Below are 17,567 nucleotides of genomic sequence, written 5' to 3' on the forward strand. Positions count from 1 at the left end.
CCAGACTTCAAAATGTACTACAAAACTGTAGTAACCAAAACAGCATGGTACTGGCATAAAAAGAGACACATATAACCATGGAACAGAATAGGTAACTCAGAAATTGACCCACGTATCTACAGCCAACTAATATTTTAATAAAGGCACCAAGAACATCAGTCGGAGAAAGACAGTCTCATCGATAAATGGTGCTGAGAAAACTGGATACCTATATGCATGAAGAATGAAACCAGACCCCTAACTCTTACCCTATACAAAAATCAACTCAAAATAGATCAAAGACCTAAACGTAAGACCTGAAACTATAAAACTACTAGGAAAAAACATAGGGGAAACATTTCAGGACACTGGTCTGGGAAAAGATTTTATGAATAAGACCTCAAAAGCAAAAATAAACAAATGGGATTATATTAAACTAAAATCTTCTGCAAAACAAAGGAAACAACAGAGTGAAAAGGCAACCTACGGAATGCAAGAAAATATTAGCAAACTACTCACCCAACAGGGGATTAATATCCAGACTATACAAGGGACTCAACATCTTAACAGCATCAAAACAAACAACCTGATTTAAAAATGGGCAAATGATCTAAACAGCTATTTCTCCAAAGAAGACATACAAATTGCCAACAAATATATGAAAAAATACTCAACATCACTAATCATCAGGAAAATGCAAATCAAAACCACAATGAGGCATCATCTCATTCCAGTTAGGATGGCTACTACTGGAAAGACAAAAGTTAACAAATGCTGGTGAGGATGTGGAGAAAAGTAAATTCTTATAGACTGTTGGTGGGACTGTAAACTTTTACAACTACTATGGGAAACAGTATGGAGGTTCCCCAACAAACTACAAATAGAACTACTATACGATCTAGCAATCCCACTACTGAGAATTTATCCAAAGGAAAGGAAATCAGTATATTGAAAAGACAACAGCATTCTCATATTCATTGCAGCACTTTTCACAACAGCCAAGATATGAAATTAACCTGGGTGCCCAACAATGCGGTATATATACACCGTGGAAAACTATTTAGCCATAAAAATAATGAAATTCTGTTATTCAGAGCAACATGGACGGAACTAGAGAACATTATGTTTAGTGAAATAAGCCAGGCACAGAAAGTTAAACACTGCAGGTTTTCACTTATACGTGGGAGCTAAAAAGAATTGATTTCATAGAAGTAAAAACTAGAACAGAGTATACTAGAGGCTGTGAAGGGTAGGAGGAAGGAAAGGATAGGGAGAGACTTGTAAAAGATGTAAAATTACAGTTTGATAACAGGAACAAGTGCTAGTGTTCTATACCACTGTAGAATGGTTATAGTTAACAATAATATATTATATAGTATCGAATAGCTAGAAGAAGGATATTGAATGTTCCCAATGTGAAGAAATGATAAATGCTTAAGGTGGTAGATAAGCTAATTAACCTGATCTGTTCACTATATATTATATGTATCGAAACATCACTATGTACCCCATAAATATGTACAATTATTATATGTCAATTTAAAAACTTTAAAAAGAAAATAAATAAAATAATAAATCAAGGTTCACAAGTGTAGCAATCAAGACATTAATTTTTCTCCCTTGGGTACTTTGCAGCTGAGACAAGCTGCCACCTGGTGAATGGTGGTACCATGTTTATTTGGCCCATAGTTCAAATAGCTTCAATGGAAGACCTCTTGAGAACATCACTTTTCTGTTTTAATTATACCATTTTATTATTGGCATGGAATTATGACTATATTAATGGAAATAATAAAGAAAAAAATTAACCAAAAAAGTTAGAACGAATTAACAAATTCAGTAAAGGTGCAGAATAAAAAATCAACATAGAAAAATTCAGTTGTGGTTTCTATACACTATCAATGAACCATATGAAGAGGAAATTAAGAAAGATATCCCATTTACAATGGTATTGAAAAGAATACAATACTGAAGAAAGAACTTAACCAAGGTGGTGAAAGACTTGTACACTGAAAACTACAAATGTTGCTGAAAGAAATTAAAGAAGACACAAATAAATGAAAAGGTATCCTGTGTTCATGGATTAGAGAACTTAATATTAATATATCCAAACTATCCAAAGCAGTTGACAGATTTAATGCAATCTCTATCGAAGTCCCAATGGCATTTTTTACAGAAATAGAAACAACAATCCCCAAATTCATACAGAACCACAGATGATACCAAATAGCCACAACAATCTTAGGAAAGAACAAAGCTAGAGGCCACTTTCTTATTTCACAACATATTACAAAGCTACAGTAATCAAAACAGTATGGTACTGGCATAAAACTGGACACATAGGTCAATGGAACCAATCTGAGAGCCTAGAAATAAACCCATGAAGCTACAGTTAATTGATCTTCTACAAGTGTGCCAAGAAAACAATATGAGATTGAGATAGTCTGTTTAACAAAATGAGAAGACAAGACAGCAACATGCTAACTAATGAAATTGGACCCTTATCTTATGCCATACACAATAGTCAATTCAAAATGGATTAAAGTTGTAAATATACGACCTGAGACTGTAAAACTCCTAGAAGAAAACATAGAGGAAAAGCTTCTTCACATTAGTCTTGGCAATGATTTCTTTGATATGACACCAAAACCACATGCAACAAAGCAGACATAGATAAGTGGGACTACATCAAACTAAAAAGCCCTGCACAGCAAAGGAAACAATAGAGTGAAAAGGCAACCTATGGAGTAACAGAAAATACTTGCAAACCATATTTAATATCTAAAATATATATGGAACTCTACAACTTGATGGCAAGAAAACAACCTGATTAAAACATGGGCAAAGGACTTAAATAGACATTTCTCCAAAGAAGAGATACAAATAGTCAACAGGTATATGAAAAGATGCTCAATATTACTAATCAACAGACAAATGCAAATGAAAAACACAGTGAGATACCACATACCTGTTAGGATGGCCATTATGAAAAAAAAAAAAAAAAACAGAAAATTACAAATGTTGGCAAGGATATGAAGTTGGAACCCTTGTGCACTATTGGTGGGAATGTAAAGTGGTACAGCTGCTATGAAGAACAGCATGGGAATTCCTCCAAAAATTACAATTAGAACTATCATACAATCCAACAATTCCATTTCTGGGTATTCATCCAAAAGAGCTGAAATTTGTATCTCAAAGAGATATATGCATTCCTATGTTCACCCAAGCAATATTCACAATAGTCAACAGTTGGAAAAACCTAAATGTCCATTGACTGATGAATAAAGAAAATGTGGCATATAAATACAATGGGGGCTCGGTGTGGTGGCTCACGCTTATAATCCCAGCATTTTGGGAGGCTGAGGCGGCCAGATCATGAGCCTTTGAGAGCAGCCAGGAGTTTGAGACCAGCCTGGCCAACACAGTGAAACCCCATCTCTATTAAAAATGCAAAAAATTAGTTGGGTGCAGTGGCGAGCGCCTGTAATCCCAGCTACATGGGAGGCTGTGACAGAATTACTTGAACCTGGGAGGTAGAGGTTGCAGTGAACTGAGATCGGGCCACTATACTCCAGTTCAGGCCACAGTGCCAGACTCTGTCTCAAATAAATAAACAAAATAAATACAATGGAATATTATTTAGCCTTAAAAAAGTAGGAAGTCCTATATGTCATTATGCTATACCACGAATGAAACTCGAGGACTATAGGCTAAGTGAAATAAGCCACTCACAGGACAAATATTGTATGATTGTACTTACTGAAGTATCTAAAGTAGTAAAATAGAAAGCAGAATGGTAGTCACCAGGGCTGGGGGAAGGAGGAAATGGGGAGTTGCTGTTCAATAGGTATAAAGTTTCAGTCATGCAAGATAAAAAAGTTCTACAGGTTTGCTGTACAACATTGTGCTGATTGTTGACAACATTGTATTGCACACTTAAAAATTTGTTAAGAGGATAGATCTTGTGTTTTTAAAACACAATTTTAAAAAAATGGAGGAGGAAAAAAAACCTCATACATTACGTAGCATTAGTTATATCCTTTATAGCTTATAGGAATTATGGAAGAATTCAGACAGAAGCAGCAAAAGCAGAGCAAGCAAATATACCTCTCTTAAATGACTTAAGTACTGAAAGGTATAAATAAATATATTAAATATTGTTAACAAGCAGTAGAATCTTTAAGTCTCAAAATCTTTAAAACCTGGATATTAACATATTTAGCATTTATGTATGTTCGTATCTTAAAGGCAAGGGCATAGAATAACTGACTTGCCTATGCTCTCAAATACTAACCATGAAAATACCAAATTAAATAACCGTAGAAAGGGGTATGTGAAAACAAACTTCAAGTTTCTCATCCATTAGGAAAGACCCATACTAAGACTGTTCCCTTTGATATGAATTTTTTTTTTTTAGACGGAGTTTCACTCTTGTTGCCCAAGCTGGAGTGCAATGGTGTGATCTCGGCTCACTGCAACCTCCGCCTCCCAGGTTCAAGCGATTCTCCTGCCTCCTGTTATCCCCAGTAGCTGGGATAACAGGTGTGCGCCACCACACTCAGCCAATTTTTTGTATTTTTAGTAGAAATGGGGTTTCACCATGTTAGCCAGGCTGGTCTCGAATTCCTGACCTCAGGTGATCCGCCTGCCTCGGGCTCCCAAAGTGCTGGGATTACAGGCGTGAGCCACCACACCTGGCCAATATGAACATGTTTTAAAAAATAAAGAGGACTTCTGGTTGAGGTGGCTCTGTCAGTTCTTGCTGGGATGCATCCCCTCTGCATACATACACACATAAGTGCAGACTTGTATGTATGTATGAATGTATCCACAACATACATAACACACACACACCCACACACCCACACACACATACGCACACAGATACAGCTAGGTTCAAAAACAAGATAAAGCTGTGAAAAAGAAAAACAGAGCCTCCAAGTGATAATAGAACATAAAGCTCTTCCTGGTATCCCTATGCAATACATGGTATTATTTTACATGTTTTCACCTTTATATAATATAGTCCTTTATATAAACAATATGCATTCTTCTACAGCTACATTTTTAAAAACTTTAAAAATGGATTTTAAGTTTAGAACAGTTTTGGATTTATAGAAAAACTGAGAATACAGAGAACTCCCATCTACCCCATGATTTTCCCTGTTATTAATATCTTACATTAATATGTTCATTAATTGTTACAATTAATGACCCAGTATTGACATCTTATTATTAACTAAAGTCCATAGTTTAGATTTCCTTAGTTTCAACCTAATGTTCTTTTTCTGTTCCAGGATCTAGGTTACATTACATTTAGACCGGGGTTATGGATTATTGGGAAGAAAACCACACAGGAGAAGTACAGTTTTGATCACATAATGTTAAACATACATACAATCAATATGATTCATCAATATGATTAACAACTATTGATATTGGCCTTAATCACCTGGCTTAGGTAGTGTTTGTCAGGTTTCTTCTTGCAAAGTTACTCTTTTTTCCTGCTTTCCCTTCCTGTACTCTTTTGGAAAGAAGTCATTATGAGCAGCTCAAAACTAAGCAATGGGGAGTTATGCTCTCCCTCCTTGAGGTAGAGTATCTACACAAATTGCATGAAATTCTTTTTCATGGGAGGTATATATTTCTTTTCCTCTATATATTTGTTTACTCAATCAATCATTTACATCACCTGGACTCATGGATGTTTATTCTATACACTGTATTATCCAACATTATTTTAGTTTATTGCACAAATTGTTCCAGCTTTAGTCATTGGAAGCTCTTTCATTTGGCTCCTGTATTCCTTTGCAATACCAATGTCAAAAAACAACATAAAATCACGTCAAAGAACAATAAAATAATGATTTTAAGATAATGATTTATTTTATTTTAGTTTGTTGCACAAATTGTTCTGGCTTTAGTCATTGGAAGCTCTTTCATTTGGCTCCTGTATTCCTTTCAAATACCCCTAATGTCAAAAAACAACATAAAATCATCATGTCAAAGAACAATAAAATAACGATTTTATACTGTTGTTCTTTTTAGCACTTCCTTACTTTCTGGCACTACAAGATGCACAAGGCTCATCTTGTATATTTCCTGCCCCAGTATTAGAAGCAGTCATTTCTCTAAGGAGCCTTGGTTCATTTTATTAGAGAATGGTATTAGAAACCAAGATAAGGATGCCGTGCAAGCTCATTGATACTGGTGTGTCCTTTCATTTGTGTCCTTTCAGCTCACAGAACAAAAAATATGTATTTATACTAATCCATGTATATATAAACACATATAAATATTTCTATATGTAACCACTTATATCTATATTAAGTTAAACATGAGTTCATCCTGATGTCTCCAACTGTAAACCATTATCACATGGATCATTTCGGCATCCTCCCTTTACTTATCTGTAGATTGCAACAGTGAGAAACCTGGCTCCCATCATCTGCCATCCATTTACTTAATTGCTCCATTCCATTATGCATGTATAACAGTATCAGAATTATTACTCCCTAAGTAACCAGTACCCAGGGACATAACCTTATCAACAAGGATACCGTGCTTATGTGAAGTTCCATTTGCTTTTAGTCTTTCAGACTCCACGTATTTCCAAAGATGCTTAGTTCAGCGTCTTTTCCCCTATCCCTTCAACGAGGTTGTTTTACATGTTTGTAATACAGTTTGACTCTCTTCTTGCTGTCTGCATCCTTTCCTAGGGTCCCTCAACCTCCTAAACGAGTTTTTAACATTTGTATACATTAGGTGTAACTCTCTGTGCTATGTAGTTTAATGGGTTTTGACAAATGCATGTCTTGCCTCTACAACTACAGTATTATACAGAATAGTTTTACTGCCCTAAAGATTCCCTGTGTTTCATCTATTCCTCCCTTCTCCATTCCCCTCAAACCCTTGGCAGCCATTTATTACCTTACTGTCTAGCTTTCCCTCTTCCAGAATGTCATATAATGTAATCATACAATATGCAGTCTTTCCATACTAGCTTCTTTCAGCTATTAAGATTAATATTCATATTAATCTAAAGTTCCTCTATGTCTTTTTGTGGCTGGACCGTGAATTTCTTTTTATTGCTGAATTATATTCCATTGTATAGATCTGCCACAGGTGAATGTATCCATTAACCTATTGGAGGACATCTTGACTGCTTCCGGTTTTTGGCAATTATGAATAAAGCTACCATGAACATTCACATGGCAGTTTTTGTCGAACACAGGCTTTTCAAATCAACTGGGTAAATAAGTAGGAATGCAGTAGTTGGACTGTGTGGTAAAATAATGTTCAGCTTTGTAAGAGGTGGCCAACCTGTCTTCCAAAGAGGTTGTATTCCCACCAGCAATGAATAAAAGTCCCAGACTTCATGACTATGAAATATACCCATAAAAAACAAACAAACAAACAAACAAAACACTGCAGCTGGGCACAGTAGCTCATGCCTGTAATCCCAGCACTATGGGAGGCCGAGGCGGGCAAATCACTTGAGGTCAGGAGTTCGAGACCAGCCTGGCCAATACAGTGAAACCTCATCTCTACTAAAAATACAAAATTTGCTGGGCGTGGTGGCTCGCACCTGTAGTCCCAGCTACTTGGGAAGCTGAAGCAGGAGAATTGCTTGAACCCAGGAGGTGGAGGTTGCAGTGAGCTGAGATTGCACCACTGCACTCCAGTCTGGGAAAGAGAGAGAGAGAGAGAGAGAGAGAGAGAGAGAGAGAGAGAGAGAGAGAGAGACTCTGCCTCAAAACACAAAACAAAACAAAACTGCACTTGTATCTTCTACATCTATAATTTTTTTAAAAAGTTCCTGTTGCTCTGCATCCTGAACAGAATTTGGTATTGTCAGTTTTATTGTGGACTTTAGCCATTCTAGTAGGTGTTTAGCGGCATTTCTTATTTTTCAGTTCTCTGATGATAAATAATGATGAGCTTCTTTTTGCATACTTATTTGCTATGTATATATCTTCTGTGGTGAGGAGTTTGTTCTTATTTTTACCCATTTTTTAAATTGAGTTGTTTTAATACTGTTGAATTTTGGGAATTCTTTGTGTATTTTGGATACAAGTTTTTTATTAGATGTGAGTTTTGCAAATATTTTTCTAGTCTGTGGCTTGTCTTTTGAGTCTCTTAAAAGTGTTTTTCATATAGCAGAAGTTTATAATTTTAATAAAGTCTGACTTATCAATTGTTCCATAAATTGTACTTTTGGTGATATGTCTGATAAATACATTATCAAACACAAGGTCACTTAGCTTTTAATCTTTTTCTTCTAGAAGTTTTATAGTATTGTGTTTTATATTTAGGTCTATGACTATTTCAAGTTAATTTTTATGAAAGATGTAAGGTTTGTATCTAGATTCATTTTTTTTTTTTACATGTGGATATTCAGTTGTTCTAGCACCATTTGTTGAAAAGACTATTCTTTCTCCACTAAACTGTCCTTGATCCCTTGTCAAATATTAATTTACTATATTTATGTGGGTCTAATCCTTGGGTCTCCATTCTGCTCCATTGATCTGTGTGTCTTTTTTTCCCCCATCAACACCACGCCACGCTACTTGATTACAGTAACTCTTGAAGTTGGGTAGTGTCAGTCTTCCAAATTTCTTCTTCTTTTTCAGGGGTGTGTTACATGTTCTGGGTCTTTTGTCTTCTCATATAAACTTAGAATCAGTTCCTAAATATACACAAAATAACATGCTGGGATTTCGTTGGGATTGTGTGGAATCTACAAATCAATTTGAGAAAGAACTAATATCTTAACAATATAAAGTCTTTCAATCCAAGAACACAAAATGTCTCTGTGTTTATATCTTAATTTTTCATCAGTTTTACACTTTTGTGCATATAGAACCTGTACATACTTTGTTAAATTTATACCTAAGTATTTCATTCTTTTTTGGTGCTATTGTAAACAGTGTTGTTTTTAATTTCAAATTCCAGTTGTTCATTTCTGGTATAGAGGAAAGCAACTGACTTCTGTGAACAAACCTTGTAACCTCCAAGCTATACTAATCTACTAGTTCCAAGAGTTGTTTGTTTTTTGGCTGATTCTTTGGGATTCTCTACACAGACATATATGTTACTTGTGAACAAAGAGAGTTTTAGTTTTTCCTTCCCAATCTGTATTCTTTTAATTTCCTTCACTTGTTTTACTGCTGTAGCTGGTACTTCTAGTACGGTGTCAAAAAGAAGTGGAGAAAGGGGACATTTTTGCCTTTTTTCTGATCAAAGGGGAAAGCATCCAGTTTCTATTAAGTATGATGTTAGCTGTAGGGTGTTGTAGTTATTTTTTATCAAGTTGAGGATGTTATACTCTATTCCTAATTTGCTGAGAGTTTTTATCATGAATCGATGTTCAGATATTTCAAATGTTTTTCTACATCAATTGAAGTGACCACATGATTTTTCTTCTTTAGTCTACTGATGTGGCGGATTAATTGAATTTCAAATGTTGAACCTATGGTGGATATCTGGAATAAATCATATTTGATTATAGTATGCAATTATTTTTATACATTATTGAATTTGATTACCTAACATTTTGATTTCTCAATCAATATTTCAATCAAATGTTTTGATTTTCCTAACATAAAGGATTTTTGCTTTTATACACATGAGGGATACTGTCTGTAGTTTTTTTTTTCATCGTAATGTCTTTATCTGGTTTTGGTACTAAGCTAAGGCTGGTCTCATGAGTTAAGAAGTGTTCCCTCTGCTTTTGTTTTCTGAAAAAAGATTGTAAAAAATGAGTATTATTTTATATGCTTCCATTTTCACCCTTCTCTTAGCCATATCAATTGTACTTCTTTATATAATTGTTTTTTGGTAATTGCCTTAGAGTTTGCAATATACATTTACAACTGATCTAAGTCCACTCTCAAATAAAACTATACCACTTCATGGATAGTGCAAATACCTTATAACAAAGACAAATTTGTATTTATATATACACTAATTCTTGCAACCTATCCCTGATATCACTGTTACTCATTTCACTTATCTGTATACTATAATTATCCAACACATTCCTATTATTACTTTGAAAAGTTTTATTCTGGATTGTTTTAAAATAAGAAAATAAAAGATTTTATTTTACCTTAATATATTCTCCTATGCTCTTTCTTTATGCAGATCTGAGTTTCTGACCTATATAATTTTGCTTATCTCTGGAGAACCTTTTTCAAAAGCATTTTTTTTTCCTACAAGGTGGGATTTACTGATGAAAAATTCCCTCAGTTTTGTTTGTCTGAGAGTCTTTATTATTTTTCCTTCACTTTTGAAGGATATATATATTTTTTTTTTTGCTGGATAAATAATTCGAGGTGGGTGTTTTCTTTTTACTTTTGACACAAATATTTCACTGTACTCTCTTGCTTGCACAGTTGCTGATGAGAAATGTAATTCTTATCTTTGTTTTTATATAGGTAAAGTGTTTATCTTCTCTGACTGGTTTTAAAATCTTTTCTGTAGTTTAAAATGTCTTTCTGTAGTTTGAACATGATATGCTTAGGTGTAGTTTTGGTATTTATCCTGCTTGGTGTTCTTGGAGCTTCCCAGATCTGTAGTTTTTTATCTGCTATTAATTTTGGAAAATTCTCAGCCATTACTACTTCAAATATTTCTTCTCCTTTTTCTCTTCTCCTTTTGGTATTCCAGTAACATGTATGTTATACTCTGAAATTGTCCCATAGTTCTTGGATATTCTGTTCCTTTTTTTTCAGTCTTTTTTTTCTTTGTATTTCAGCATGAGAAGTTTTTATTGCCATGTCTTCAACCTTACTGATTCCTTCCTTGGCTGTTTCCAACTTACTGATGAGCCTATCAAAGGCATTCTTCATTTGTTACAGTGTTTTTTATTTCTAGCATCTCCTTTTGATTCTTTCTTAAAATTTCTCTCTGTTTACATTAGCCGTCTGGTCTTGCATGTTATCTACTTTTATTCATGGCCTACTTAGTATATTAATCATGGTTATTTTAAATTCCACATCTGATAATTCCAAAACCTGTGTCATATCTGAATTTGGTTCTCAAGCTTGTTTTGTCTTTTCAGACTGTGTTTTTTTTTTTTCTTAGCATACGTTATAATTTCTTTTGTTGAAAACTGGACATGATCTATCAAGTAATAGGAACTGATCCAAAGAGGCCATTAGTATGAGGTTTTATGTTAATCTGGCCAGGAGTTGGGCTGTGCTTAATGTTTGCTGTAGCTGTAGGTGTCAGAAGTTTCTGTTTCTTCTAGTGTCTTTTTGTCTCCCTTGTTTCCTTTAGATTTACAAACAAAACAAAACAAAACAAAACAAAAACACCTCTTTAAATAGAGTCTGATCCTTGCAGGTCTTTCAGCTATAATCCACGGTTATTATACTGAAGCCCTGTTGATGTAGTAGCAAGGTGCGGAAGGGGAGACATTCTCTAATCCTATGATGAAGTCTCAATCTTTTAGTGTGCCTGTGTCTCCAGCCTGTAACCTTCACAAGCATTTAACAGCTTTTTTTCTCTCTTAGATGAGACAGGAAAGCTAGAAGAGCCTGGAGTTGGATAAGGCTTTGGTAAAGTTGTTTTCCTTGCTGGGTGGCCCTTTGCTAAGCAGAAAGTTCTGGATAATGATAATGTTTCCTCTCTCCATGCCAGAAACAGTTATTTTTTCTTAGCTCTTTACCTTGAACCTTGTGGGGTTCCTGGAAGCAAACGAAACCTCTAAGACTGTGGGCCCCCAAGAGTTTTGTCATTCCCACACTAGTCTACACTCTGACTCCAGCAATTTGTCAAAATTACCACCTAAGTGTTTCTACCAGTTTATGGCTCCAGTGCCTTTTGCTCCTGATAAGCAAATCTGGGATGTGATTTTCTGTAACTGCCTGTTTCTTCAGATTTCAGGATTACAGTTTACCCTGTGACTTAAATTTTCTGCTGGGTCTAAGAAAAGTTATTAGTTATTGATTTTTAGTTTGTTCATCTGTTTTTCTTATCGTAAGACAGGAGTGACGACTTCCAAGGACTTCACATGTTGAAGCTGAAACTAGAAATTTGCAACTAGCTATTTTTATTCAAAATTATGTTTGTGAGTTTCATCCAAATTGATACCTATAATTCTATTTCATTCATTTTCTCTACTGTGTAGTATTCCATTTTATAAACATACTATGTTTTATCTATACTCCCGCTGATGAACAATGCTACAACAAGCATCATTATAACATCTCCTAATGTGCATGTCTAAGAGTTTCTCCAGGATAGATAATGAAGAATGAGACTGCTGACTTACAGTGTATGAACATCTTCAATTTTACTAGATATTGCCATGATGTTCTTGGAAGTGGCTGTATTCATTTATATTCCCCTGGAGGTATATTAGAGTTCTTATTGTTTCTTTCTTTTTCTTTTTTTTTTTTTTTTTTGAGACAGAGTCTCGCTCTGTCACCCAGGCTAGAGTGCTGGAGTGCAGTGGCATGATCTTGGGTCACCGCAACTTCCGCCTCCTGGGTTCAAGAGATTCTCATGCCTCAGCCTCCTGAGCAGCTGCGATTACAAGTGTGTGCCATCAAACTCAGCTAATTTTTAGCATTTTTAGTAAAGATGGGTTTCGCCACATTGGCCAGGCTGGTCTCAAACTCCTGACCTCAGGTGATCCATTGGCCTCGGCCTCCCAAAGTGCTGAGATTACAGATTTCTTATTGTTTCCTCTGCTCACCAATACTTGGCATTGTCAGGCCTTTAAATATATGCCAGCATTCTAAGTACTAAATGTATATATCATAGTATAGATTTATTTTGCATTTTCTTGATTACTAATAAGATTTCTTAAGTTTATTGGCCACTGGTGTTTTTGCCTCTGTGAATTGCCTGTTATATCTGCTTTTATAAACACTTTCATTTTTATTGCGTTGTTTGTATTTTTCTTATTGATCTGTAGGGAAGGATCTCCTTAAAATGATTCAAAAAGCACAAACCATTGAATAAAATACTGATAATCTGATAACATTACAATGAAAAACTTTTGCTCAACAAAAGACATCAGGAACAAATTTAAAAGGTAAGTCATCCAGTGGGCGAAGATATTTGCTAAACAACAGAAAGGATTCATATGCAGAATTTTGAAATAATCCCTATAAATATGAAAAAACAAATGATTAAATATTCAGCAAAGGAATGTAACAGGTAACTCACAGAAAGTTCCTGAAAGGCTAATAAATGTTAAGAATACATGCTTAACCTCACTGGAAATCAGAAACATGCAAATTAAAACAGTGAGATATCTTTTCAAGCTGATAAGGCTGGCAAAATAGTCTAATGCTCCAAAGTTTTGGCAAGAATGTGAAGAGGATCTCTGAAACCTTGTTCCATTAGAAATTGAGATATACACACCCTATATATCACAGCAATTCCACTCCCAGGTATATAACCTAGAACGATGATTCTTAAATTGTTACTCTCAGACCAGCAGGATCAGAATCTCTTGGGAACTTGTTGGAAATGCAAATTCTCAGGCCCCACTCCAGATCTACTGAGTCAAAAATTCTGGGGGTGGAGTCTAGCAATCTATGCTTTAATAAGCCCTCCAAGCAATTCTGATGCACACTAACATTCGAGACACTGTAATAGAATGACACCTTCCCAACACTTTTGATTGAGATCTACAGGAAGAACTGCATTCTTCATTGTGGTCCCACACACATTATCTCACATATACACAAACACATATAAAATAAAAGCTTTAAGAAACAGTAATTACCCTAACATACTGTATGGAACACTTTTTGATATTTTCTATTCTATTCCATTTCATTAACAAAACCCCATTGGTTGTAACCTACTAATTGTAACCTAAGTTTGAAAAACACTGTCCTAGAAAAAGTCTGGCATATGCACAACAAGAGATGTACAATAATACTTGTTGCAGAATTAACTGTAACAGCAAAATAACAGAAAGAACAAATCTTCAGGAAAATGGATAAATATAATAAATGATGGTCTATTTCTACAATGGAATACTACATAGTTCCTTGTATCTTTAGAAATAAATTTCAAAAGCATTATGCATATCGAGTCAAAAAGGTTGTAGAATGATAGAGTATGTCATTTATATACTTTTAAAACATATAAAACCGTATGTTATTTGTGAATATATGGCTATGTAGTAAAAATATAAAAATGGGCATAGGAATTATAAATAGCAAATTCAGGATAGTGGTTACATCTGGAAAGGATAAAGGAGAATGGGATTGGTGAGGAATATGTGGAAGTCTTCAGGAATATCTATAATGCTTTATTTTTTTTAATTAAGCAAATACAGAAAATATTAGGACTTGACAATGATTAACAAAAGTTGGCTGGCTACACAGGTATTTGCTATATTATTCTATATCACTTTTGGTATATTAATATTTCATAACAAAAAGTAAATAAAAACCAAGCTATTCTTGAACTAATAGCATAAATACCCCTGAACTATTAGAAATTCAGTCAGTCAAATAAACTGTTTTAATATCCCTCATCTAGAATGATTTTTTTTTTTAATTCAGAGACAGTCAAAAACTAACATTATATTTTTGGTTTTGTTTTTTAAATTAGACACAACAAACTATATGCTCCAGGGGCTTGTGTTGTCTCTTTGGGTAACACAGTAACGAAGAGTTTTCCATTCCAGATGTAACATATAACATGAATGTGAAATAATGATTTGATCAATAAAATAAGAATTATTTACAACGTTATTTAGTTATGCATTGGACAATTTCTTTTTTCTTTTTTTTTTTTTTGAGATGGGGTCTCGGTTTGTTGTCCAGGCTGGAGTGCAGTGGCATGATCTTGGCTCACTGCAATCTCCGCCTCCCAGGTTCAGGCAATTCTCTTGCCTCAGCCTCCTGAGTAGGTGGGATTACAGGCACGCACCACCACGCCCGGCTAATTTTTGTATTTTTAGTAGAGATGGGGTTTCACCATGTTGGTCAGGCTGGTCTCGAACTCCTGACCTTGTGATCCGCCTGCCTCAGCCTCCCAAAGTGCTTGGATTACAGGCATGAGCCACCACGCCCAGACTTGTTGGACAATTTCTTAAAGCTTATAGGACCTTTTTCACTTTGCTGCTTTGCCAACAGCAATTTAAGTCATATGTCATATGAAAGCCAGGTAGAGCATTCTGAAGAGAAGACTCATGTGGTAGCATATACCCTACTCACAACCAGGCAGTCAATTATTGGCTAATTCCAGAGGCACCATGGCTACCAGCTATGGTGGTCCTATGAACACTATTTTATTATTACATTGTAGGAAATTGGAGGTTACTTTTCCTTCAGTTCGGGGCTTCTAATGGGTATGGACTAGAGTCTTATCAACATTTCTTTAAAACGCTAAGGGTAATTCAGGACCTTAGCAAAGTACCAAGAACCTTATAGGAAATATGCTACTTATATAGTATGCAGAGAATGAACAGTCAAGGTCAAGGACAAACACAATCACTGTGCCTATATCATGATTCTTTGGTATAATCAAAGCTAATTTAAAAGTATTACTTTAGGTAGAGGTAAATAAAAGTGAAATCAACCCAGGTTGTTTTACTTGGTTTGGCCTATACCTTGTTTGGTTCCCCTGGATTATATGAAGAAAACATAGGAATTTTTCGGATCTCTTCCTCTGACAAACGATTTCTCTGGATTTCATCTTCTGGGACAAATTCTATTGGCTGCGTCAGCTTCTTAGGCCCAGTCCAACACTGCTCAGGTGAAAAATCAATAACATTTGCCACATGGAGACTGGGGCCTTTACCCTGTGCTGCCTGTTTTCCCTTGTCCTGGAGTAATGATGGGCTCTCAGCTGTGACTCTATCACCCACTGATGTAGCTGAGACCAGTGAGTGGGAAGCAAAGGGTTCACCTCTCATAAGTTGGAACTCTTCAAGACGTTTTTTCATTATCATCTCTTGGTAAAAACTTTCCAGGTTGTTCATGGGATCACCTTTGTTCTTCTTTTGGGGTTCATCTGGATCAAGACAAAGAGATAGGGAAGTTCTACAAAGCCTACCAATACAACTTTTGACAAATTAATAAAAATTAAATCCTGGACCTCAGATAAAGAAACACTGCTGGGGCAGGTCTTTACAACCTGTGACAAATGACAATGGTAAATAGTTATCTTATTACAGTATATTTCAAGCAAAACTATAGGCCAGAACTATGGTGAGGCAAGTGAGGCACCTAGGGTCATGCAAATATATGTACCTCTAATTGATAAGGACATTTAAAAAAAATAAGCAACATAGCACTACACTTCACAAAATTAATAATTCCTTAGTGTCATCTAATACCAATGTTATGTTCAAATTGTCCTGATTCCGTCAAAGAATTTTTTTATACTTGTTTATTCAATTCAAAATCTAAAATAGCCTTTGGCTGTTATATCTCTTAAGATTCTTTTATTCTAAAACAGTGTCTCATCTCTCCCACCTCTCTATTTCATTTTCTCACTCATCCATTGATTAAATAAACTACATTTGTTCTATGAACAAATGAATTTGACTAATCATTTTCTGATGGTGCTGTTTAACTTGTTCCTTAATCCCTTCTATTTCTTGGCAGATAATCTATAACTATGCTACCTAATACAGTAGCCACTAGTCACATGTGTCTATTTACATTAATTTTTAAATATCAGTTCCTCAACTGAACTTAACAAATTTAAAGTGTTTGATAGTCACATGTGGCTAGTGGATACCATATTGGACAGAACAGATAAAAACTATTACATCATTTCAGAAAGTTGCATTGGACAGTGCTGATCTAAAGGTTTGATTAGGTTCAGGTTCAATATTTTTAGGAAAGAATCCTTTATAGATAGATATGTACTTCCTATTGTATCATGTCATAAGGCACATAATGTTTGGTGGTCCCATTTTTAGTGATACTGAAATTGATCAGTGGATTGTGGTGGTAGATGATATTAGTCTCATCCCTCCATTATTAAATTTTCCCATTCACCTTCCACCTAATGGGTTTTTTACATCCACTGATGACCATTACCTAGTTTATTAATTTATTAAGAGTTGCAAATCGTGGCTTTCCTAATTCTATTATTTCTTTTATGCTTATTATCTGTAATTCTATAATGAACTTACCGTCATCAACTATGTGGTTTCCCTAAATGTAGATCATATGGGAATGGCAGGATAAATGCTTGATTCTTTGCCATTATTTACCAATTATGAGAGTAAGAGTTGACACCTTAGAAATGTCTAATGGACGCCAGGCGTGGTGGCTCATGCCTGTAATCCCAGCACTTTGGGAGGCCAAGGCAGGCGGATCACAAGGTCAGGAGTTTGAGACCAGCCTGGCCAACATGGTGAAACCCCATCTCTACTAAAAATACAAAAATTAGCTGGGCATGGTGGCGGGCGCCTGTAGTCCCAGTTACTTGGGAGGCTGAGGCAGAATTGCTTGAACCAGGGAAGCAGGGGTTGCAGTGAGCCAAGATCGCTCCATTGCACTCCAGCCTGCGTGACAGAGTGAGACTCTGTCTCAAAAAAGAAAAAAAAAAGAAATATCCAGTGGTGAAGAATGGTTATTTTTAGTATAATAATG

General features: G+C 35.4%; 1 protein-coding gene across 12 annotated transcripts in view; it reads right to left on the minus strand.

The window, feature by feature from the left end:
* Positions 1-17,567, minus strand: part of RBM41 (RNA binding motif protein 41) — a 58,437-nt gene that overhangs the window by 10,906 nt on the left and 29,964 nt on the right. For 10 of the 12 annotated variants that reach the window (XM_050777287.1, XM_050777289.1, XM_050777288.1 and 7 more), the window contains one exon: positions 15,569-15,972. The exons of the other annotated variants lie outside the window; for them this stretch is intronic. In XM_050777287.1, the coding sequence (XP_050633244.1) occupies positions 15,569-15,972 (404 nt within the window). The remainder of the gene's footprint in view (positions 1-15,568; positions 15,973-17,567) is intronic. 12 annotated transcript variants of the gene reach the window in all.

This window comes from Macaca thibetana, chromosome X (genome assembly GCF_024542745.1).
Source record: "Macaca thibetana thibetana isolate TM-01 chromosome X, ASM2454274v1, whole genome shotgun sequence".
Classification (NCBI taxonomy): domain Eukaryota; kingdom Metazoa; phylum Chordata; class Mammalia; order Primates; family Cercopithecidae; genus Macaca; species Macaca thibetana.